This window comes from Pseudophryne corroboree, chromosome 1 (assembly GCF_028390025.1).
Source record: "Pseudophryne corroboree isolate aPseCor3 chromosome 1, aPseCor3.hap2, whole genome shotgun sequence".
NCBI classification, from domain to species: Eukaryota; Metazoa; Chordata; class Amphibia; order Anura; family Myobatrachidae; genus Pseudophryne; species Pseudophryne corroboree.
Genome location: NC_086444.1, coordinates 701,796,086 through 701,822,189, shown reverse-complemented (window position 1 = coordinate 701,822,189; position 26,104 = coordinate 701,796,086). Strand labels below are relative to the sequence as shown.

Sequence of the window (26,104 nt, the reverse complement as noted above, 5' to 3'; positions counted from 1 at the left end):
CGGTATGGTTATTTGTCGGTATTTAGTTTATCTGTATTTTCATAGTGTCGGTATTGTACTTGTGTCAGTATTTTGTATGTGGGTATGTTGTCCATGTCGGGATTATGGTAATTGTTGTTTAGTTGGTATTTTGTACATCGATATTACAACAACTGAAATGTTAACCGCATCTCGTATAAATAGCTCACTGTAAAGCCCGTTTTCTCTGCTCATTTATATTTATTGCAGGGAAACCTAGTAAACTATCTGCGGACAAGAGGTCGGAGTATGGTGACTCCCCAGCAACTTCTCCATTTCTGTTTGTGAGTATCGATTATACTGATTATTTCCTAGCATATTAAACACATACAAAAATGTTTGTTTGCATGGTAGCAGTATGTTATTGAAATATACTAGTGACATGTACAGGTGCGGATCCAGAAAAAATTGACAGCGTGGACACCATGATAGGGGAAGGGGTGGTTAGTTTTGCTAGGGACATTTGCGCACACCAGAGGGTGCGTGGTACCAGAAAGTGTGTGGGGCCTCACTACAAAGGGCGTGACCTCTCAGGATAGTGAGTGACAGGGGGAGGTAGAGGATGACAGGGTGATGCAGTGGGTGATGGGGAGAGAGAGAAGGTGGCAGAGAGATGGTGACAAGCAGGGGATGACGGAGATGCAGTGGATTACAGGGAGTGGGTAACAACAAGAGGGGAGTGCAGTGGGTAATAGGGAGTAGGTAACGGTGAGCTAGAGGGTGATGGAGAGTGGGTGAAAGGGAAAGGTAGAGGGGGACAGGAAGAGGATAATAAGCAGTGGGTGACAGGGAGAGGCAGAGGATGACTGGGAGAAGGTGACAAGCAGAGGGTAATGCGAAGAGGCAGTGGGTGAAAGGCAGAGGGTGATGGGAGGAGAGGCAGAGGATATCTGACATCTCTGTATGTGGGAGTAAAGGGGTCAAATTGGGCTGAATGGGTTCACTGGGACATGAAGAGAAAGTATCAGTGGGGGACAGGCAGATAAAAACAAGGGCTTTAACATGAAGCCTGAGAGGGAGCGGGACAGAGAGAGAAATATGAGCGGGGGGGGGGGGGGAGTGGGGGGAGAGGGAGGGGGAGAGAAAGAGATAGAGAGGGGACAAAGGGGAACATTTACTAAGCAGTGATAAAAGTGGAGAAGTGAGCCAATGGAGAAATTGCCCATGGCAACCAATCAGATGCTCTGTATATGTTTGTAGTATGCAACTTATAAATGTTACGTCAGTGCTGATTGGTTGCCATGGTCAACTTCTCCACTGGCTCACTTCTTCTCTTTTATCACTGCTTAGTACATGTACCCCAAAGAGAGGGAGAGTGAAAGAGAGAGAGAAGCAGAAGGAAGAGAGAGAGTGAAAAAGGTCCTCTCCTCTAGTTTCTGCTGCTGGGCTGGTCAGAGCCCTGGCAACAAACAGTGTCAGAGAGGAGGAGTGGAAGTAAGAGACAAGGGGAGCAAACAAGAGGGGAGGAAATGGAAGGGGATAGACCAGCTGGACTACCATCTACTGCATCGTTACTGTAATGAATCAGTCTGACTCATTATTAGTACTTCTAACAATGCTGCTGCGGACTCCTTCATTGTGGCGGACTTCAATGCACTTCATTGGCTGCACCACTGATAGTTCTTTCAATGATGCTGTCCGTTAAAAAAAACAAGTTCCCTTATGTCCCCCCACCCTTCCTGGCATAGGCATTTCTATCATTGCAGCTCACAACGCGCACATTGCACCCATATTTTAATACTCACCTCTCCGGAGTCCAGCGGCGGGTGCTGCAGCCATCGCGGCAAATAAACACTTCCAAAATGGCAGCCGCACAGTACGACTTTTGTCTCCTGAACATGGAGGGCACCATGTTTCCTGAGACCAGCGTATGCACAGTAGCCTACGGCTTATTGCCGAAGCCTATGGCACGCCGTGGAGAGGAGGGGGCCCATCCGAAGTCTGCACACGGGACCCCCTCCTCTCTTTAGATGCTTCCTATGGACGTGTACATGATGGAATGTTTTACATGTTGAATGTCTTCATTCATGTAGCCCTAACCCTATGTTAACATAATAGACACCTAAATTAATAGATTTGGTGCATGCCTAATTTACAGAGACAGAAATATGTTCTAACATAAACAATAATTTCTGGTGTGTATACATTATACTGTTTGATTAACCATATTGTTCCATATTGTATATATACCTTGAGGGTTATTTACTGGCTATAACAACTGTGTTTGATATACTGTAGTGTCTTTTATTAGTATTATTACTATAATCCATTTATTATCTTCTGCTTCATTATAAAATCTCAGGGATGTTGCTCAAGGTATGCATTATCTGGAAGAAAAGCGACTTGTCCATCGGGATTTAGCTGCACGGAACATTCTTGTGTCTGAGAATGGAGAGGCAAAAATCAGTGACTTTGGTCTCTCCAAGTCGAAGTTCCTGGCAGAGGACCAAAGCAGACTTCCTATCAAGTGGACTGCACCAGAGGCACTGTGCCATAATGTGAGGAGCATACACTGGGTTCTTAACTCTGTATTGTTATTTGATATCTCTAAACTACAGTATGTTGAAATTATATAACTTCAATTTAAATACTTAATTATTGTTATTAAATTCTCAGAAATTCTCATCTCGGTCAGATGTGTGGAGTTTTGGGATACTATTGTGGGAAATTTTTTCTTATGGACGGGCACCATATCCCAAAATGGTAAGATATGATTTCCACTTATCAGTCCAAAATATGCATATTGTTTCTCTTGCAAGTTCATCTCCCCATCTCTATTTTGCAGTCTGTAAAAGAGGTGGTTGATGGGGTGCAGAATGGTTATCGCATGGAAAGCCCTGAAAATTGTCCTCATGGTATATACACATTAATGAGAAGCTGTTGGGAGGATGATCCAGGAAAACGTCCTACATTTAAAAAACTGAAAGAAAAATTGGAGAAGATAATACTGTAACTGCAGAGTAAACATCTTTCTAGTTGTCATTGTAATAGTTGGTACCATGCTCCAATATACTAAATCAATTGCAGAGATAGATGAGACAGACTTTTTTCTTTGCAGAACATCAAACTACTGTATACAACCTACAGCCACTTAAGTGTGATAATAGAAAACAATTGCTTTTATTAGCTTACTAGCAGTGTTAAGTTCAGATGTTATAAAACTGTGCTTACAAAGGTAAACCACTAAAGCCGTCTTAATAGGGAAAATCATTTCCTTTGCCATAAAGTATAAACAGAGAAGTACAATAAAGCCAAGTCCAACCTCACAACCACTTTCCGAGCCATGAAACAATCTGCCATCCTATCATACAAAACAAAGGGCCTAATTCAGACCTGATCGCAGCAGCAACACCTTTTGTCTCTAATAGGCAAAACCATGGTGGTCATTCCGAGTTGTTCGCTCGCTAGCAGTTTTTAGCAGCCGTGCAAACGCTATGCCACCTCCCACTGGGAGTGTATTTTAGCTTAGCAGAAGTGCGAACGAAAGGATCGCAGAGCGGCGGCATCATTTTTTTGTGCAGTATTAGAGTAGCTCAATACCTAATCAGCGCTTGCGATCACTTCAGACTGTTCAGTTCCTGTTTTGACGTCATGAACACACCCTGCATTCGCCCAGCCACGCCTGCGTTTTTCCAAGCACACTTGTGTTTTTTTGAACACTCCCTGAAAACGGTCAGTTGACACATAGAAACGCCCACTTCATGTCAATCACTCTGCGGCCAGCAGTGCGACTGAAAAGCTTCGCAAGACCTTGTGTCAAACTACATCGTTCGTTGTAAAATTACTTTGCGTGTGTGCATTGAGCCGCATACGCATGCGCAGAAGTACCATTTTTTTGCCTCAGTGAACGAAAGCAGCTAGCGATCAACTCGGAATGACCCCCCATGTGCACTGAAGTGGGGCATATGTAACATGTGCAGAGAGAGTTACATTTTGGTGGGTTATAACTTATTTTGTTAGAAAGTTAGATTTGGGTGGGGTGAACTGAAATCTAAATTGCAGTGTAAAAATAAAGCAGCCAGTATTTACTCTGCAAAGAAGCAAAATAACCCACCCAAATCTAATTCTCTCTGCACATATATATATATCTGCCCCACCTGCAGTGCACATGGTTTTGCCCATTAGAGAAACATTTTGCTGCTGCGATCTGGTCTGAATTAGGCACTAAGTGTAAAGAGCTAAAAAATATTCTTTGATCATGTCATAACACCAGGGCCGGCCCTAACCAATATGATGCCCTAGGCAAGATTTTGGCTGGTGCCCCCTAGCACCACCACTGGTTGCACCTCTTTCCCAGCACCATCACCCCTCACCCATAGCAGTCCTTATTTTGGTGTTTGTACCCCCTATATTTTAAATAGGAACAGTTCGCACATTTGGCGCACAGCCCAAAAAGGGTGTGTTTTTGCTGGCAAGGGGCATGGCCACACAATAGTAATCCCAATTCAAATTACGCCACACAGTACTGCAACTTTATTCACATTTCATCATGCGATAGTGTCCATAATTCATATTACATCCCACAGTAGTATTACTTTACCTTATAAACATTACTCCTCACAGTAGAGCCCCTTATTCACATAACATCACATTGAATTGCTCCTTATTCACATTACACCACACCCTATTGCTCTTTATTCATATTAGATGACACAGTAGTGCCCTTTCTATACGCAACGCCACATAGTAGAGCACCCTATACACATAATGCCACACATTAGTAATGCATTTATACACATAATTCCACACAGTAATGCCCCTTACACATTATTAATGTCCTTATAAACATAATGTGCCTTACACATTATGACAACCTTTATTAATGCCCTTTGACACATAATGTCCCTTACATATATGTCGCACATTATTAATACCCTTATACACATAATGACACATAGTGCCCCCTACACATTTGCTGCACATTATTAGTGCCCCTATACACATAATGACACACATACAGTAGTACCCTGTTACACATATGCCACACATTATTAATGCCCTTATACACATAATGACACACATAGTTGCACATTATTAATGCATTTTTACATGACACACATAATGCTCCTTACACATATTCCGAACACTACTGCACAACCAACCCACTCACATGCACACAGCACTCACACTTCCACTAACACTGTGATCTCTGCCTCTGCTTGGATACAGATGTGTCCTCATAAATCTTGCCTCAATGCTTACGTCGGGCACCTTTTTTTATGAAAATGCATCTTATTTGCATTGCTATGTGGCTAGGATGCACAAGCAGATTCTGCTGATTAAAATGATATGCAGCATGCCTATATACTGTGTGAGACTGTGGCTGTATCTGCATATGAAATGCTATACAGAATATAGGCATGCCGCATATCATTTTAATCAGCAGAAGCTGCAGATGCCCCTAGGCATATCAAATGCCCTAGGCAATTGCCTAGTTTGCCTATAGCTATGGCCAGCTCTGCATAACACAATGTGTAATAAGTATTTAAATGAGTCAGACAGAAATTCTACAGATTTGGAAATAAACCAAAATGCTTACTGTACAATTCGTCAGGGGCCAAACACATACATATATATACCCCTTTTCCACTAGCTCCTTAAAACACGGGTAAATGCGCAGGGGCACGCATTTACCCGTGTTTTTCCCTAGTGGAAAAGGATCCCCCTGCAAATTCAGGCGACACGGCTGCGACCCGTGCTACTAGTGGAAAAGGGGAATTAGTAGAAGAGTTCTGACAATGTTTGTTATAGGAGTGAGGAGGCTATCTCCCGAACACTTAATGAATAGTTGTATACACAAGATGAGCAGGGCCGGTTCTTGGGTGCTGTGCGCCCTGGGCGACAATAGGGGGCGTGGCTACGTCCAGGGGGCGTGGTCATCTACGCCCCCTGTACAGACTGAAATGATGTGCGGTGCGCAATGACGTCATTGCGCACCGCACAGTAAAGGACCTCTCCATGAAGGGAAACTAGACGCGTAAGCGTTTAGTTTCTCTTCACAGCGGCAGCAGGGGGAAACAGGCAGCGGGGGGGTACAGCAGCAGCGGATCTTGCTCTGGTGCGGTGCCCTCCGGATGGCACCCTGCGCCCTCTGTAAGGCGGCGCCCCGGGAAAAGTCCTGCTTGCCCGTGGCAGGATCCGCTACTGAAGATGAGATAACTTTATATCTCACAAGCATTTTCTGCTGATTTACTCCAACAAATCACTCCAGAAAAAGTATAAAGGGGGGTATACACGGAGAGATCTGTGATTAAATTCTAAGCAATCTAATCAGATTGCTTAGAATTTAAGCACGTATCTCTCCGTGTATATGCCCCACAGCGATAGCGATGTGTGGTCCCGCACGTCACTATTGCTGGTACGAGATCGGCCTGCATGTAGGCACAATCTAGCAGGTCGCTCATTTCACCGCTGGGTGAAATGAGCGCCCCACCACCACCCCCCTTCCCCCCTCGCTCAGCACACATCATACTGTGTTGAGCGAGGGGAGGGATGTAAGCTGAGCAGTCTGTGGCCCTCATTCCGAGTTGTTCGCTCGTTATTTTCTTTTGCATCGGTGCGATTTTCCGTCAACTGCGCATGCGCAATGTTTGCACTGCGGCTGCGCCGAGTAAATTTGCTAAGAAGTTTGGTATTTTACTCACGGCATTACGAGGTTTTTTCTTCGTTCTGCTGATCGGAGTGTGATTGACAGGAAGTGGGTGTTTCTGGGCGGAAACTGGACGTTTTATGGGAGTGTTTGAAAAAACGCTGCCGTTTCTGGGAAAAACGCGGGAGTGGCTGGAGAAACAGTGGAGTGTCTGGGCGAACGCTGGGTGTGTTTGTGACGTCAAACCAGGAACGAAACTGACTGAACTGATCGCAGTGGCAGAGTAAGTGTCGAGCTACTCAGAAACTGCTAAGAAATTTCTATTCGCAATTTTGAAAATCTTTCGTTCGCAATTTTGCTAAGCTAAGATACACTCCCAGTAGGCGGCGGCTTAGCGTGTGCAATGCTGCTAAAAGCAGCTTGCGAGCGAACAACTCGGAATGAGGGCCTGTGACTGATCGCTCAGCACACATCTCTCCCCGTGTGTACGGGGCTTAACAAGCTAACAAAGGTCTGAAGCCTTTTGAAGCCCACTGGGCTAAGCGGTGTAACCCCATATTATCACTAAAAAACTTCTTTTTTTTCCTTTTATATTTTAATTCTGCCCTATTGAAGATCCTTCCTAAGCCAGGTAGATACTTTGTGGTAAATTTACTAAGCTCCCGTGTCCATTCCAGATTGCACTGCCAGTCGAAAATGCATCGCTGTAATTTACTAAACACCAATCACAATAAAGTTTCACCATTTAGTATTGAGCTACATGGCCGGTCACACCTGTACAAATAAATATACCATTGGCCAAACACGGTTGGATTTTTACATACACATCATAGAACACAGCAGTTTACCAAGAATTGGTATTCTCAATCACTACTGACATTGCAAAAACATTACTGCAAAAGGATGGAATTCTTACAAAAATAGACCTGCTTTTGGCTGGGGTGTTTGGAGAATCATGCATGGATTAGTGAGATTAGTGCATGCTTCTCTGTGTAAAAGTGTTTCTCCCTCTAACCACAAGGTCAATTGGGGATGGCCCTTGTGGATTTTTTAATTAAGTAGTTTCCACCATAGGAATGAATGAACCAGAGTGTCTCCATTCATTCCTATAGTCAAACAGTGGTAGTTTGGGCCCAGGGAGACAAGTCAGTCAGTAAGCTTTTGCTATGGCAGCGACTTCTGATTGGCTGCCAGGTGCCTTTAGTGACATTAGTCATGTGGAGGCCTGGCAGTTGCGTAGTACAAGTGTATGTGTAAACATATACTTGAACTTGTCTGTTCTGGTTCGGGTTTTTGCGGTTTGTTATTTTTTAACCCTGTGGATGCCTACATGGACTGAAGAGGAACAATCTACACTGGAAATAGGTGAGAATAATTTTTTTATTTTCAGGTGACCTATGGATTTCTACATGGACAAGTGGATGTGAATAGCTATGTGGGATGTAGGTAAGTACAGTATATGTAAGTGTGAGTGTGCAGTTATGTTTTATTAAAGTTATACTGTGTAAGGTGTGTGTGCCTTGTCTTTATTCTAATATTTCTTTTTCAGTAGAATTACAGTTACCAGCAGGCCCTTTTTTGCCCCACATGCTGGTACTTGTGGTTCTCCAAATACCAGCATGCGGGGGAGGCTTGCTGGCACCAATAGTTTCACTGCAAAAGACAATATTTTTTCTGATTTTAACACAAAGGCTATCAGCCCTGTCTCCTACCACCCACAGGTGCCAGGGACAGCCTTGAGCTTCAGTCCTGACCCTTGGGTGCCTGGAGGGGGGTCCTCACTCCTCCAGGGAACCCCAGCCAGGGCTGACTAGTGTGGGGTGGGGGGGGAGTGGAATGCCACGGCCTTGGGGACCTATATAAATCTGTCCCCTGGCTGTGGCATTATCTTATTTACTAATGGAGCGCAGTGATGGTTTAAAACATATGGGGACCCTTGCGTCCTTTCCCCTCCATATGTTTGGAACCAGGACCAGTCCAATAGCCTGCCTCTGGTTCTTAAAATACCAGGGACCCCTATGCAATTGTTCCCCAGCATTTTAAGAACCAGGACCAGCTCAAAGAGCCCGGGCTGGTTATGCTTATGAGGGGGAAACCCTGTGAAGTTCATTTTTTCATTTTTAACTGTTTCAAAACTTAACACAATGAAGCCCTACACATGATGGGTTTTATGCCTTCAAGTTCTGCAGTGCTTTACTAAACTCCCCCGTAAAACACTGCTCTGCATTACGACTGACATCGGCATTGGAAAATTCTAATTGAACAAACACGGGATCTTAGTACAGTAAATTCACGATTTTGTTTTCAAAAAGTTGCAATCTATCACGGCTTTGTACTATAAAAAAAATTCTGACCTGCTCACTTCCCACCTCCACTCACTGTTTAATAGGATTATCCATGGCGACTCTTTTCCTCCTGAGATACTGGAAGCTAGAATTGTAGTGATCCCTAAGGAAGGTAAGGATACCCTTAATTGTGCTAGTTACAGACCTATTTCCCTCTTGAACCTGGACCTAAAAATATTTGCTAAAATTCTAGCTAACCACCTGAACCCATATCTCCCTTCTCTGGTTCACTATGACCAAGTGGGGTTTGTTCCGGGCCGCCAGGCAAGGGACAACACTAGACGCGCAGTTGATCTCATTCATATCTCGAACTCCAGGGGGTCCCCTATGATCCTGCTCTCTTTAGACGCCGAAAAGGCTTTTGATTGGATCTCCTGGAGTTTTCTGAAAGCCGCTCTTGAGGCCTATGGCCTGTCTGGTGTCTTACTCGCTGGTGTCCTGGCACTATACTCCACTCCCTATGCTACGGTGTTGATCAACGGCGTCCCGTCTGCCCCAGTCCACATCTCTAATGGCACATGGCAGGGTTGCCCTTTATTCCCACTGATGTTTGCCCTTATAATTGAACCGCTCGCCTCTCAAGTTAGATCCCATCGGGACATACATAGTGTCCAAGTGGGCCATACCGACCCCAAAATTTCTCTCTTCGCAGATGACGTCCTCCTCTTCCTGACTCAACCTCTCATATAGCTCCCAAACTTATTCTCGGTCCTCCATTCTTATAGTCTTGTATCGGGCTATAAGATTAACTACTCCAAGTCAGAGGCTATGCTGCTCCATGTGTCCCCCTTCCCCCAGGAGGCCGAAACTCTTCAAACTAACTTCACTTTTAAATGGCAACCTACAAAAATCAAATATTTGGGGATTTATTTGACCTCCCACTACGACTCTCTCTTTCGTGAAAATTTCCCACAACTTCTCTCCAAGACGCTATCTGATTTGTCATCTTGGAATAGTCTTATCATCTCGTGGCTGGGTAGATTTATAGCGGTCAAAATGAATATAATCCCCAAATGGCTCTATCTCTTCCAGACCCTCCCTGTAGCTGTCCCTGCTTCCTTCCTTCCATCGCAATATCCAGAAAGCCCTTGTCCATTTCATTTGGAATCACAGGCCCCCCCGCATTGCTGCCAATACTCTGAAAAGACCGGTCTCCGCTGGCGGTAGGGGTGTCCCTGATATTAAACTCTATTATCTGGCCTCTCATTTCTCCCACATTGTCACCTCCTATGCTCCTTATGGTTCTGCTTCCTGGCTAGATATTGAATCAGCCTACATTAATCTTCCAGACCTAACTGCCTTGTGGGGTCTATCTCCCGCTTCCCGACCCCCCACATCCAAACTACTCCCCACTATCAAATTTAATCTTAAACTCTGGGACTATTATTCTGTGAAGATGAATCTTACCTCCTATCCCTCGCCCTTGACCCCTATTTGGCAGAACCCCCTGTTTCCACCGGGATCCTCGATCACGAGATTCCGTACATGGACACTGCTTGGTCTTAAATTCCCAGCTGATTTTGCCAAACGGGGCCAATGGTTACCCCTATCTGATCTCAAACAGATGACTCCTTCACGGACACTCAACCCTTTCCAATTCCTACAAATTCGCCACTTTTTATCTTCTTTGCCCTCCTCCACTCTACTTCGGGACCTTACCTCCTTTGAAAATATATGTAAAAACCATCACCTCTCCAAAGGCTTAATATCCCAGCTTTATTCCCTCCTCCTGGACTCCACCCTTCCCTCTTCCAGGTCCCACGCGAAATTGCCTGGGAACGGGATCTTGGAGCTCCCCCGGAGGACGAGGACTGGGACGACATGAGACTGGGGATAGCTAAGAGCTTTATTGCTACCTCTATCAAAGAGACAGCATACAAGATTTACTATCGCTGGTACTATACTCCTGATAGACTCCATAAACTATTCCCGTCTGCCTCTCCAAACTGTTGGAGGGATTGCGGTTGCAGAAGTACTATGCTACATATATGGTGGGCCTGTCCAATCATCGTTCCCTTCTGGAACTTAGTCCATTCCCTCCTGAATTCCCTTCTGGAATCCCCGGTGCCGAAAGATCCCTGGAATTTTTTGCTATGTTACCCTCCCCCGATCCTTGATAACTTCTCCAAAAAACTGGCTACACACATTTTAAGTGCGGCAAAATCGCTGATCGCTCTTAATTGGAAAAATACGTCTCCCCCTTCTCTCTCAGCTCTCAAAGCCAAAATATGGCACATTGCAGCTATGGAGAAGATCACATTTTTTCTTCATGATCAAGGGCACACTTTTGATCAGGTTTGGACCCCCTGGCTCCTTGCAGAGCATAGATTAACGCCTCCTCCCTCCTGTTGTTAGCTCCTTCCGTGGACCCATGGGTGACAATTGTTACTTTTTCTCCTTCCTCTTTCCTTCTCTCTCTTTTTCTATTCTTCTTTGAAAGTTCTCAAAATATCTATTAATATATGACTGTATCGTGGTCCCCCCATCCCTCCCTACCCTCCTTCCCCCCTCCTACATTTGATGCTTTCCTGACGATTGTTTTTTTTCTTCCAATTGTTGTTCTTCTTTTTCTCCAAAAATAATATGGTTTATGTTGGACGGTGGTTCTATAACCATTTGTCCTTTCCAGTTTGTTTCACCATACAAAATAAAGAATTTAAAAAAAAAAAAAAAGTTGCAATCTAAAACGGCCGATGTCAGCCAAGATTGATCTCGGTCAAAATCGTCTGAAACACGGTAGCTTAGTAAATTTACCCCTTAAAATCCACAGACTTTTACCAACCTATCTTCCTCGTCTATATGAATTATAAACTCTTAAAAAAAATGTTATCAGACTGGTTGAAGTTAATCTTGCCTCCCTTAATGCATAAAGATCAGTCTGGCCTTATTTGGGGTTGTAATTCAGTGACGAATATATGAAAATTCCTAACAATTTTAAAATCATTAATGGATTCAACAGGTGGATCCCAAGATTTTACTTTCCTAATGCATATTTCTTATCTTACCTGTTTGAGGCACTCCATGGATTTGGCTTTCCAATGTCCAATTGATCTGAACAGAATATACCATTCCCCATACTCAAATTGTAACTAATGACCCTCTTTTTACATATAATGAGGCATTTGCCAAGGCTGCCCCCATTCCCCTTTATTATTTACTGCAAACCCTTGACACCTGCATTAAAAATCAATACATAAACAATACATAATTTGCTTGTATACATGCTGGCATCTGCAGAAATAACCTCTCTCTCTCTTTGCAGACAATTTTACATTTTTGCAGTGAGATGCAGTGGTGGTGCTTGTAGTGGTGGTGGGGGTGGGGGGAGCACCATTCCCATCATACTAACATTTAAACCAGAGTTTCGACTGTATAAAGTATATGAAAAATGCAAAGAATCTGTTAGAAATAGATTCTTTGTATTATTGTAATCATGTTTATAGTCAAAACTCTGGAGTAAAAAGTCTATGAAAGGTGAGACAGTGTCTCCCCTGCCTATCTTTTCCACACACCTCACCAAACTTCCAGCAGTATATATTGCTGCACCTGTGTATAATGCCAATATGCACCCTTTGGCTCATATATTGTGTGTAAGTCTGGCTCTGGTACTATCCAGTGCCTCCTCAGCTATTTACCTCACCACACATCGCTGCATTTTTGCAGATATCCTCTAGTAGCTATACTGTCAATATTAGATACTATAGTATTGTTCAGTTCATTGACATGTTATAGAATCAATATGAACAAATTGGGGGCCTGATTCATTATGGATCGCTACTGAGGCTTTGATAGCGATGTTCACAAATCTACTGTTCCTACAATTTGCATGTGATTAGCCTCCCAGAAAGGATAAAAGAAGCCCTTAGTGCATAGGCATTAGCAGATTTGCAATGCGTACGCAAAAAAAGGACACCATCGACATTTGTGGCTGACCCCAGCATACTCAAATCAGTGAGAATGCAATCGCACTGGACGCCATGTTTTTGAATGCAGCAGATACGCTCCCCCAAAACAGCCATGACGCACCTGCGTTTTTCCAACCACTCCTCACAAACGCCATGTTACCACCCACAACGTTCACTTCTTGTCAATCAAAATGCGTTCACTTAACAATTAGGCTACATGTGCAAGTCAATCGCATTTTGCCCTTCGTGCACACGCAATGCGTTCGCAGCGCATGCGTGCAATCTCACATTTACAATTGGTAATGAATCAGGCCCTGGATCTGGTATCCCTTAATGTTCTTTTATTTTCTAAACCAAATTGCATCTCTCTTCACTGAGATTTTCACCCCATCTAATTTACGGCAATTATATAAATTCAAGTTTGCCTGATTATTTATAAAATTATGCAACAACTAAATAATTGGAAACTTCTAATATTTTCATTACATATAGCAGTTCTGAAAAGAGTTACTTTCCCCAAATTCTCATATCCAATGTCCCTATCTTTATAACAAAAGTAGGTACCCTTAAATGCGCTTAAAACTATTCTAAATTTATTTGGCTGCATAAAAAGCACAGGTTGACCAAAAAAAATAAAAAATTGTTCCTCCTCAAACAATAAGGTGATCTAGGTACAGGGGCGGATTGGGAGCAAAAAGCAGCCCTGGAAAAATGTGTAATAGTGGCCCCAAATGGGCAGCGCCAGGGTGTAAGGTCTAGCCATGGGCCATGGCAGCAGCACCCTCCCCCCAAGACTTTCCAGATAGTGGGCATGTCCAGCATCAAGGGGGAAGTTAAAAATAAATAAAATTAAATATTATGAGCACATTATATGATACACCTTCAGAATTTAGGAAACTATAATTCTTTAGAAAGATATATTTTCTTGCTTATTACACCAACCGTATCCCAATCACTATTCACTCAATCTTATATGTCAGCCAAGCAGGCAGACAGAGCATACACTAGATCATCTGCAATCACAGGCTAAGTGGCAAAGTAATTTTCATATATGCAAATTATTTAGCATCTTATTCATTATGTCTATAAAAAGGACCACATGTCCTCAAACAAAACAGGCCACCACGGGTGCGTCAGCCCACCAGGAATCTTCCCTGTGAACCCTATGTCCAATCTGCCTCTGTCTAGGTATCCCAGACATATGTGGCTTTCTCCTGTACTGCTTTTTTAATTTGTATTTTAAATCGGATGGCCCTGCAGTCTTGCTACACTCCGCTAGATGTTTGAACCCTATTATCTTACAATCCTATGTTCTTTTGAAAGGATACATATAAAACATGGGGGGAGATGCATTAAACCTTGGAAAAAGTGGTGAGAGATAAACTACCAACAAATTAGCTTCTAACATAGCCTGTAAAATGAGAGAAGCTGATTGGTTGGTACTTTGTCTCCCCATTTTATTTCTCTCCAAGATTTGTTATATCCCCCCCTCCCCCCCATGGTCCAGTATCAATAAAATCTCCCAGTATAACCCTAGGTTCTCCAAATATGCTTCATCATGGTGTAATCTTGCATTAACATTTTTCATACAGATGTGCAGATACAAATTATGAGACAATAAATATCTTTTTTGAAATGCTACAATATAAATGTGCTACAATATGCTAAATGCTCTAGCGTGTTTTAGGACACATTGTTACACATCTTGTTCAATCAATAATTTCCATGCTCTTGAATTACTGTGTTTGTTTATCCATTAAGTGCTAAATATTTATGCAACATTATTTTATTGTATTATCATATTCAGATTTTATATTTTATGTAGTTGTATTTTTTTTGCATTTATGTATTTCTTTTATATTCATTTTTTATGTTGTTTCATTACATTTGTAATTATTTTAGCATACAGTATCTGCGGCAGGATTTCTTTTTCTTTTCTAACATTTATTTGCACATTGCTATGTATGCATGCATGCAGCACTGTTCTTTTTCCCTTTTGTTGGTTATTTTTTGGGGGGCTTGCAGTCACTGAAGAGCAGATTGGTCCACACCAGGGCCCTCATTCCGAGTTGATCGCGTGCTGGCTAGTTTTAGCAGCCGTGCAAACGCTATGCCGCCGCCCACTGGGGAGTGTATTTTAGCTTAGCAGACGTGCGAATGCATGTGCACCTGAGCTCTGCAAAAACAGTATGTGCAGTTTCAGAGTAGCTCTGATCCTACTCAGCGCTTGTGATCACTTCAGCCTATTTGTGTCCGGATTTGACGTCATACATCCGCCCAGCTAACGCCCAGCCACGGCTGCGTTTTTTCAGACACGCCTGTGTTTTTGCAAACACTCCCTGAAAACGGTCAGTTGACACCCAGAAACGCCCTCTTCCTGTCAATCTTCTTGCGGCCATCAGTGCAACTGAAAACTTCGCTAGAACCTGTGCACAACCACAATGGGCTTTGTACATGTATGTCGCGCATGCGCATTGCGGAGCATACGCATTCGCAGAAAAGCCGATTTTTAGCCTGATCACTGCGTTGCGAACAACGGCAGCTGGCGACCAACTCGGAATGACCACCCATGTATTATTATTTTTCTATCATATTAGCAATCTATATGTTCATATCCAGAGCCTTCATTGTTTTTGGTATCTTTGTTGTATGCTGCCCGCCTTTGATGTTTTGTTTTTCTTGCTGACTTCTCCATGTGGAGTACAACCTCCCCTATCACCCGTCTAATCCCCTTTCTGACAGTGATAATTACTTTAGCCAATGAAGCTATATTTTTTAACACTGAATTTACAAGCCCCCCCCCCCCCCCCTCCTTAATTGAATTTGCATTAAAGATGCAGATGCAATTAAATAATTTTGCCTAAACTTGCAACATGAAAATTAATATTTTCGTACAAATTTAGGAATATGCTCTTTCTGGTTCCAATAAGAGCTTGTCCTGGCAGAGATGGAAGCAGATTTATAGCTTACGGTATTACTCTGCTTCTTGGTTTGGGTTCACTGTGGGTACTGAACATGTATGTCCATCGGCTGGCAGGAGGTTCCGTCTCTGAAAGAATATTCACAAAAGTAGCTCATAGGTTACTAGAGAGTAACACTATCTTCATAGCAACTAGGACCAAGCTTGGTTGCTAGTACCAACTGCATAACAGCACCCATAGAAACCTATGAGGGCAGGTTTGCCATAACAAATGGAGGGGCCACATATTGGAGATTTCTGCTGAGATCCCTCCATCATAAATGCAGCAGATACTTAAATGTTGCAGGAATCTGATTTTTGGGGGGATATTTCCTGCAATTTCAGTTTTGCAAACATGCCTATAAATACTGTAAAAAAAAACTAAATAAAAGATGCATGGTTCTCTTAAATATTGATGTTGTGGTAACGGTATTATTTAAAATACAAAGTGTGGCCTATGCTTTGACTCCCTTCACTGTCCAGCCCAAGCCAATCTAATGAATGTATTTGAGGCCACAGAGCAGTAACTCATAAAACAACTTAAGTAATGTCTGTACCACTAATATCTGGGATCTCTCCTACATACTTCTCCAATTTCACTCTTCCTTAAATCCCCTGCATACCATCTGTATTGATGTCCTCCTCTTCCATGTCCATCCTTTGAGGCACTGAATGACCCAATACTAGTGTGGTTTAATTGTTTCTGGGAAATTTACTTACACCATAGCCATGTATTATGATGTTCTCATCAGCAATAGCACGGTTTTTATGTTTTGTGGCAGGGTCACCAGCTGTTTCAGTATAGGGCAGGAGGTATCCATTCATACAGAGAGGAAAAGGAAGGTGTGAGCACTCCTAATCAGAGGCAGATTTAGATCTCATGGGGCCCTAAGCAAGACACTGATTTGGGTCCCCCTTCCTCAAACAATCCATAACACTATATTTTCATTCCAGATTTATTCCCCTTACATTGTCTACTTTTTAAAACTTTAAACATGTGGGGGGATGGATGCCTGCCAGACAGTGCTGCTGGAGGTGAGGCCAACAATCAGCATGTGGGGGGGAAGGGGGGTTATATACAGATTTATTAAAGGATGAGATATATATGTGAGGCCAGTGCCGTAACTAGGCATTTTAGCGCTGTGTGCAAGAAACGGCATTGGCGCCCCCCTTGTGTAAAACAGGGGCAGTGCGCGGCGTAGGCATGCACAAAATATTTAGGGGCATGGCTTTATAGGGAAGGGGTGTTGCCACAAAATAATACCAATTCATACTACGGTGCACAGTAGTCTCCATTATTCAAATTACGCCGCACAGTAGCGTCACTACACCAGGTAGAGCCCCTTTTACACATTACGGCAGACAGTCCCCCTTTTTACACATTACGGCATACAGCGCCCCCCTTTTTACACATTACGGCAGACAGTGTCCCCCTTTTTACACATTTCGGCAGACAGCGTCTCCTTTTTACACATTACGGCAGAGCGTCCCCATTTTTACACATTACGGCAGACAGCGTCCCCTTTTTACACATCACAGCAGACAGCATCCCCTTTTTACACATTACGGCAGGCAGCGCCCCCTTTTTACACATTACGGCAGACAGCGTCCCCCTTTTTACACATTATGGCAGACAGCATCCCCTTTTTACACCTCCAGCAGCACTCATCCCCCCACCCCCCCACATGCTGATTGTTGGCCTCAGTAGTCAGTACTGCTGGAGGTGAGGCCAACAATCAGCGTGTGTGTGTGTGGGGGGGGGGGGATGGGTGCCTGCCAGGACAGTGCTGCTGGAGGTGAGGCCAACACTGGCAGGCACACTGTCAGTCTTAGTGGCAGTGGTTACTGATTCATCAAGTGCCGATTGGGCCCCCCGCCTGGCAGCCGCGATACAGCAGCATACTCACTGTAAGGCTGATATACAGTGAGTCTCCGTCCTGTTCCTGCTGCTGCTGCCTGCTTCGATTGGCCGCGGCGCCTCTCCTCTCTGTGTGGCTGGAAGAGAAATCCAGTCCACCGCACCACTACGCTGCCCGCTGAGCCTGTCCCTCAGCCCGCTCCGTCTTCCGGTCACATGCACTGCAGCAGGAGAGGAGGAGGGAGGGGGGGCCGCTGCACTGACTGACTGTGGGCGTGAGCTGGCTCTGGTCCCTGCGGCAGCTGTCAAAACAGCAAAATGCAAAAAAAATCCTCTGTCGCTGAGCGCAATCCGAGGCTGCGGCGGGGCCCCCTGAGACAAATCCGCCCCTGCACCTAATGGCTGAAGCTGGAGAGTGAGTCAGTGTGGAAGACTGCTGCAGTCAGGAGAGCTGCCGTTTGCACAGAGTTCAAGTGGGACTGTAATCAGAGACCAGTGTACACTTGGAAGCCACTGATGCAGGGCAAGGAGGCCAGTGTCTACACCTGCAGAAGACAAAAAGACCACCAAACTATGACACTGCAACTGCAGAGCTGCAGCAGCAAGCCAAGCCAGACCAAAGCCTGTGTTAGCGTGCAGGTGGCAGGCTAAGACAATGAGACTCTATAACTCTGTGATACAGACTAGCTGCCTTGTGAATTAAGGGCCAAGCAGTGAATTGGTGCCCTAAATAGGGGCTAAGCTGTTATTTGTTTATTTCAGTTATTATGCTGCCAGTAAAACAGTATTTCATATATTTACCTGAAAAAACTGTGCTTGGATCCTGATTGAGCACCATGACACTGCACCAATACACTCCTCTGCCAGGCTAATTAACTCACATCCTCACAGTTGGTGGCTTCATGGATACAACATGACAGAATAAGTGGGTGGAAAAGTTTGTTGTGCACTATTAAAAAAATTGTCTGGATACTTCCGGTGGGCAGGGCATCTGGAATGGCCACCTTTTAGATGAGCTCCCAAGAGAATCCTCTGCAATCGGCCCTAATCCTCCACTAATTGGAAGAATTTGGGAACAAGATTTGTTCCATTGTGAAGATGAGGTGGTGGGGATTCTGGAGGTGTGCTTATCCACTCAGGAAACTACCTTTACACCGGAGTCTGGCAGCCTGCTGTGGAGGCCTGCATGAATGCAGAGGAAATGGTGCGAAACTCGGCGTGGGTGTCAGTGTGGTTGGAAACATCACCTCTCTCGTGGGAACACGCCACCCTAGCCTAATTGCTGAACCCTCTCTACAAATAGCTCTGCCTATGCCTGCGGTTGATTACCTTTTAATAAATCATTGCCGCTTCCCAGAGCTGAATGGCCGCCTTCCCTGCTGCTGATAGGTCTGTAGTTTCAGCTGGTACCCGATCCCGACAGCAGGGTCATTTATTTGCCCTTGCTGCCTCCTTTCCTAAGGACCGGTGTGGCGGTGGACTGCTCCTATCCTCGTTTGTGATTATTATCCTGCGGCACTTGGAGTCCCCAATCAGAGCTGACCTACCTATACTGGAGTCGACAGCACTTTTCTGCAATGGCGCCAGAATGTGGCTGGACCGTGGGCCTTTTCTATGCCATTGGCTCTGGTCTGACGTCCCCTCCAGCGATGTGCCCTGGCTGTGACCGGCTATCCTGCTTCTGGGTGACCTTTTTTTGGTGGAACCTCTCGGTGCACAGTCTGCTAACAAGTCGTCTGTGGGTGTTGATCGTATATTGCTGTCCGCTCCATATTTGACCGCTGAGACGTTGAGAGACTGGTTATAGCGCTGGGTCACCCCCTAGATCGTAGCAGCGGGAGCTGTGCTGGGACTGTCTCCACTTGCTGTTGATCTGTGGGACGGCAAAAGCAGTGGAGCACAAGCCGGCTGCTGTATTAGTCCTTAGTCTAGCCTGTGGTTTACTGCCGCGGGGTGTTGTGGTGGCCTCCATTGATAACTACTGATATTCTGAATCATTAAAAGCTCTGTATTCCCACCTGGTGGCCACTGCTTCAATAACTGCTATTCTGATATAATTTGCTGCTCCGTATCCTCATCCGGTGGCCTCTGCTGACAACTACTGATATTCTGATATCATTCATACTGTAGCTCTATATCCTCACCTGGTGGACATTACTAATAATACTGACTATTCTGATACCATTTGCTGCTCCGTATACTCGAAAAAGGGGGGCCTGGACTGCACACCCTAATACTAAAGATTTCAAGAGGTGCTATCATGCTGAGGCTTCTAATACTATGCTGGAGGAAGAGAGATGCAGATGCACACTCCTAGCACTAAGAACACTGATAGTAAAAATAATTTAAATAAACTCTCACAATTAAAATGGAGTATAATTGAAGTTCTTAGCACACATTTGCGCAAATATGCGGGCCCATGTACCGCGGCCAGGTGACTTCATCACATGGGTACCTAACATTCCTAATGCTATCACATTATATAAATTTATACAGGACTTACCTCTAAATAGTGCCCTTACAATGTGTGATCTGAAATGCAGGAACCTAGCTAATTAAAACACCTGAGAGTAAATGGGAGGGGTGCCAATACCAGAGGAAGGAAGCCTTGCCTTCCAGTGTACAATATATACACAAATATAGAGGAAAAAGGGGGGCCTGGACTGCACACCCTAATACTAAAGATTTCAAGAGGTGCTATCATGCTGAGGCTTCTAATACTATGCTGGAGGAAGAGAGATGCAGATGCACACTCCTAGCACTAAGAACACTGAGAGTAAAAATAATTTAAATAAACTCTCACAATTAAAATGGAGTATAATTGAAGTTCTTAGCACACATTTGCGCAAATATGCGGGCCCATGTACCGCGGCCAGGTGACTTCATCACATGGGTACCTAACATTCCTAATGCTATCACATTATATAAATATATAATGTGATAGCATTAGGAATGTTAGGTACCCATGTGATGAAGTCACCTGGCCGCGGTACATGGGCCCGCATATTTGCGCAAATGTGTGCTAAGAACTTCAATTATACTCCATTTTAATTGTGAGAGTTTATTTAAATTATTTTTACTATCAGTGTTCTTAGTGCTAGGAGTGTGCATCTGCATCTCTCTTCCTCCAGCATAGTATTAGAAGCCTCAGCATGATAGCACCTCTTGAAATCTTTAGTATTAGGGTGTGCAGTCCATGCCCCCCTTTTTCCTCTATATTTGTGTATATATTGTACACTGGAAGGCAAGGCTTCCTTCCTCTGGTATTGGCACCCCTCCCATTTACTCTCAGGTGTTTTAATTAGCTAGGTTCCTGCATTTCAGATCACACATTGTAAGGGCACTATTTAGAGGTAAGTCCTGTATAAATTTATATAATGTGATAGCATTAGGAATGTTAGGTACCCATGTGATGAAGTCACCTGGCCGCGGTACATGGGCCCGCATATTTGCGCAAATGTGTGCTAAGAACTTCAATTATACTCCATTTTAATTGTGAGAGTTTATTTAAATTATTTTTACTATCAGTGTTCTTAGTGCTAGGAGTGTGCATCTGCATCTCTCTTCCTCCAGCATAGTATTAGAAGCCTCAGCATGATAGCACCTCTTGAAATCTTTAGTATTAGGGTGTGCAGTCCAGGCCCCCCTTTTTCCTCTATATTTGTGTATATATTGTACACTGGAAGGCAAGGCTTCCTTCCTCTGGTATTGGCACCCCTCCCATTTACTCTCAGGTGTTTTAATTAGCTAGGTTCCTGCATTTCAGATCACACATTGTAAGGGCACTATTTAGAGGTAAGTCCTGTATAAATTTATATAATGTGATAGCATTAGGAATGTTAGGTACCCATGTGATGAAGTCACCTGGCCGCGGTACATGGGCCCGCATATTTGCGCAAATGTGTGCTAAGAACTTCAATTATACTCCATTTTAATTGTGAGAGTTTATTTAAATTATTTTTACTATCAGTGTTCTTAGTGCTAGGAGTGTGCATCTGCATCTCTCTTCCTCCTGCTCCGTATACTCACCTGGTGGCCTCTGCTGACAGCTACTGCTATTCGGATTTCAATTATAGCTCTGTATCTCCACCTGGTGGCCACTGACAACAATAACGGCTATTCTGATACCATTTGCTGCTCCATATCCTCACCTGGTGGCCATTGATAACAATAACGGCTGTTCTGATACCATTTGCTGCTTCATATCCTCACCTGGTGGCCCCTGCTGAAAACTACTGATATTCTGATATCATTCATAGCTCTATATCCTCACCTGGTGGACATTGCTAATAATAATGACTATTCTGATACCATTTGCTGTTCCGTATCCTCACCTGGTGGCCACTGCTGACAACTACTGATATTCTGATATCATTCATAGCTCTATATCCTCACCTGGTGGACATTACTAATAATAATGACTATTCTGATACCATTTGCTGCTCCGTATCCTCACCTGGTGGCCTCTGCTGACAGTTACTGCTATTCTGTTTTCAATTATAGCTCTGTATCTCCACCTGGTGGCCACTGATAAGAATAACCGCTTTTCTGATACCATTTGCTGCTCCATATCCTCACCTGGTGGCCTCTGCAGACAGCTACTGCTATTCGGATTTCAATTTTAGCTCTGTATCCCCACCTGGTGGCCACTAACAACAATAACGGCTATTCTGATACCATTTGCTGCTCCATATCCTCACCTAGTGGCATCTGCTGACAGCTACTGCTATTCTGATTTCAATTATAGCCCTGTATCCCCACCTGGTGGCCACTGATAACAATAACGTCTATTCTGATACCATTTGCAGATTTATATCCCCATCTGGTGGCCCCTGCTGACAACTACTGATATTCTGATATCATTCATAGCTCTATATCCTCACCTGGTGGACATTGCTAATAATAATGACTATTCTGATACCATTTGCTGCTCCGTATCCTCACCTGGTGGCCTCTGCTGACAACTACTGATATTCTGATATCATTCATAGCTCTATATCCTCACCTGGTGGACATTACTAATAATAATGACTATTCTGATACCATTTGCTGCTCCGTATCCTCACCTGGTGGCATTTGCTGACAGCTACTACTATTCTGTTTTCAATTATAGCTCTGTATCCTCACCTGGTGGCCCCTGATAACATTAACGGCTATTCTGATACCATTTGCTGCTCCATATCCTCACCTGGTGGCCTCTGCTGACAGCTACTGCTATTCGGATTTCAATTATAGCTCTGTATCCCCACCTGGTGGCCACTGACAACAATAACGGCTATTCTGATACCATTTGCTGCTCCATATCCTCACCTAGTGGCATCTGCTGACAGCTACTGCTATTCGGATTTCAATTATAGCCCTATATCCCCACCTGGTGGCAACTGATAATAATAACGTCTATGGGACTTCCGGTGGGCGGACCTACGGCTGGCCGCGTTTTAACCAGAGCTCTCCGTCCCCCTGCTCCCTTACCAACTAATAAGGGGAGCAAAAACACACTCCGGCCCCTCAAAATATCACAGGGCCTGGCAGAGATAGAGGTGGGTAAGAGGGCACCAACACCCCGGCTCCCCGCCGCCTCCAACCCCGGATTTCGGACGCCAGCTGTGGCGTGTGCTGCCCGCGGCCGCTATCTTGAAAGTGGCCGGGCGCCCTGCTCCCCCTCTCCCCCGTCCTGCTTACCCCCCGACACGAGCAAAGCGGGTGCTGTGACGGACCATCGCGCCCCTGTGTCCCGGCTCGTAGCAGCGGACGCTGCTAGGCAACGGAGCGGGACCCAGCCGGCGGGGAGACGACGCCGCTGGAAGCCAGGGGAAGACGCCGTGCAGGCCCCCCTCCTCCCCCGCAATACAAACACAGGTACTGACCGCACTAGACTGCTCTGCTGCGCAGTATAAGCCAGCAACAGTACAAGCACTTGAGGTGTGCTCTCCAAAGCTACTGGCTGCGCCCTGCATGACTGCCTGGTGCCTCTCCCATACCACAGGTGCCACAGGATCTGTAAATACAGCCCTCCTACTTGCTCTCCCTACAACCCTGCCTACCATCCATTTGTGCCGACACATTTCTCCGTGAAGAGGGGGGAGAGGTTGCTGACCCTCGCACAGCTTCTGGAGCTGCTGCGCGCAGAACGTATATTATCCCATAGGCGATTGATGTGCCGCATCGTCGTCAGCTGTACCCACGCACTTGTATCCCGACGGACATAATACTCCCTGCAGGGCAGGATAATTAATTTCATCTACTTTCTCATCGTGACACGACACATCCTCTTTTTATTATCATGGATAAATATGTGGCGAAATCTCAGCGAGGTGGTCGCGGATCCGCACCGGTGAAAACTAAGGAGACTAGGGCCTCGGCCTCCATGCATGCTTGCTCTCCGCCTCCCTCACCCAATGCCAATGTCTTGGACAGTGTACCGGACCCCTCCAGATACATGGCAGACGCGGTGACCAGGGCACAGGAAATCTCTGACATCCTCTCGCCGCTGCTGGATAAGAAACTCGCCGGTCTGAAAGACGCCATTGACTCCACCATGACGCAGCTAAAAGAACACAGCTCCCGGCTGGATGAGGCCGAACAACGGGTCTCGAACCTGGAAGATGATCTGACGGCGACGCGTTCCATCGTCGATAGTCAAGCATCCACTATCTCCGCCATACAAGAAAAGCTCGAAGATTTAGAAAATCGTAATCGTCGAAATAATCTCCGGCTGATCGGCTTGCCGGAATCAGTCAAACCTCGAGAGCTGCTGTCCTTGGTTTCTACCTGGCTGCCGATGGAACTTGGATGTTTGCCGGGAGGTGAATCCATGTCGATCGAGCGAGCTCATCGCATTGGCCCTGACTTCCAGGCAGACCGCCGCAGACCCGGCCAGTCATATTTAAATTTCTTAACTACACGGACAAGGTCAAGACGATGGAAGCATACCGCAAAGCTCAAGGCCTCGCCTATCACGCCGATAAATTGCTTCTGTTTCAAGACTTTTCGTATAATGTAGCCATGAGAAGGCGGGAATTCTCTCCAGCTTGCAAGATCCTATTTGAAGAAGGAATCCGTTTCGCCCTGCTTTATCCAGCAAAGCTTCGTGCTCAATATAATGGGAAAACGTATTTGTTCGACACCTCTTCAGCAGCCAAGATGTTTGCGGAATCATTACGAGATCCGTCCTCGCCGGCCTCCAGAGACAAAGACTTATAACATGTTTTCCCATGGACTCAGAATATTACCCATCTTTCCTAATGCTTTCATGTTTGGTAATGTATGGCTGCCTACAAATTACCTTATTGTCATGGTCATTACTGCACTGTATGTTTGTGGAACCGATTGTTCCTGGATATACCTGCCCCCCTTCATTCCCCTTCTCCCTCTTTACTTAATCCTCATTCCTTTTCTTCCCCCTCCCTTTTCTGTTTATTTAGATAGAATTATGTTTATGGTCTATAAAGTGTCCTTTGGACCACTGTTTTGGGTTAAAAAAAACTACATCAGAAAATGGACACACCACTATATTTTGCATACAACAGTTTTTCCTACTGAACACATGGCATGGATTCATTGGTATTTACAATAGTTGGGCCTCCCTACTCGCTGGGATGGGGAGAGCCACATGGTTTATTGTATTGATGTTTTACACGTCCGACAGGACATGCATCGGTTGATTTTTGTTTAAAATGGCAGTTTCTTCGGAGACTAAGACAAATCTCAAGCTCCTTACTTGGAACGTTGAAGGCTTAAATACCCCGATCAAGCGTAGGAAGATATTGCAACACCTTAAGCGGCTACGGCCAGATGTTGCGATGTTACAAGAGACACACTGGAAATTAGGAGATCCTAATGTCCTGAGAGACAATTGGTTCCAAGACTACAAATCGGCCTCATACACTTCCAAAAAGAGAGGTGTGATAATTATATTCCACAAATCTCTCAGATATACGATATTAGATACCCATACTGATGAAGAAGGCCGGTTTTTGTTTATAAAACTACAACTAGAAGGGGAACTTTATACCCTTGTGACGTTATATGCGCCTAATTCAGAACATAACGCTTTCTTCACGGATATATATGTCCGACTTCAGGATTGGGCTGAGGGCAGGATAATAATTGGGGGAGATTTCAACTCTACACTTCACCCTACTTTGGATAGATCAGATACACCTAGTGGCCGCGCACACTCCACACCAGCCGCTTTACAATTTCTATTGTCCTCGCTTAATTTGGTTGACCCTTGGCGACATCAGCATCCTGTCGGCCGAGAATACACGTTCTTCTCGCACCCACATGCCACTTCCAGCCGAATTGACTACTGGATGCTCTCCGATACACTGCTCTCCAGGGTAGGAGACTCCAAAATAGAAAACATTGCCATCTCTGACCATGCACCCACCTGGTTCACACTAGACCTGCAATCTCCCCAAACTACCT

General features: G+C 44.8%; 1 protein-coding gene across 1 annotated transcript in view; it reads left to right on the top strand.

The window, feature by feature from the left end:
* The window catches only part of MATK (megakaryocyte-associated tyrosine kinase), a 156,422-nt gene extending 153,414 nt beyond the window's left edge, over positions 1-3,008 (top strand). The window contains exons 8-11 of the mRNA XM_063914846.1: positions 229-302; positions 2,321-2,516; positions 2,635-2,721; positions 2,804-3,008. Of these exons, the coding sequence (XP_063770916.1) occupies positions 229-302; positions 2,321-2,516; positions 2,635-2,721; positions 2,804-2,971 (525 nt within the window). The 3' untranslated portion in view covers positions 2,972-3,008. The remainder of the gene's footprint in view (positions 1-228; positions 303-2,320; positions 2,517-2,634; positions 2,722-2,803) is intronic.
* The last annotated feature ends 23,096 nt before the right edge of the window (positions 3,009-26,104 follow it).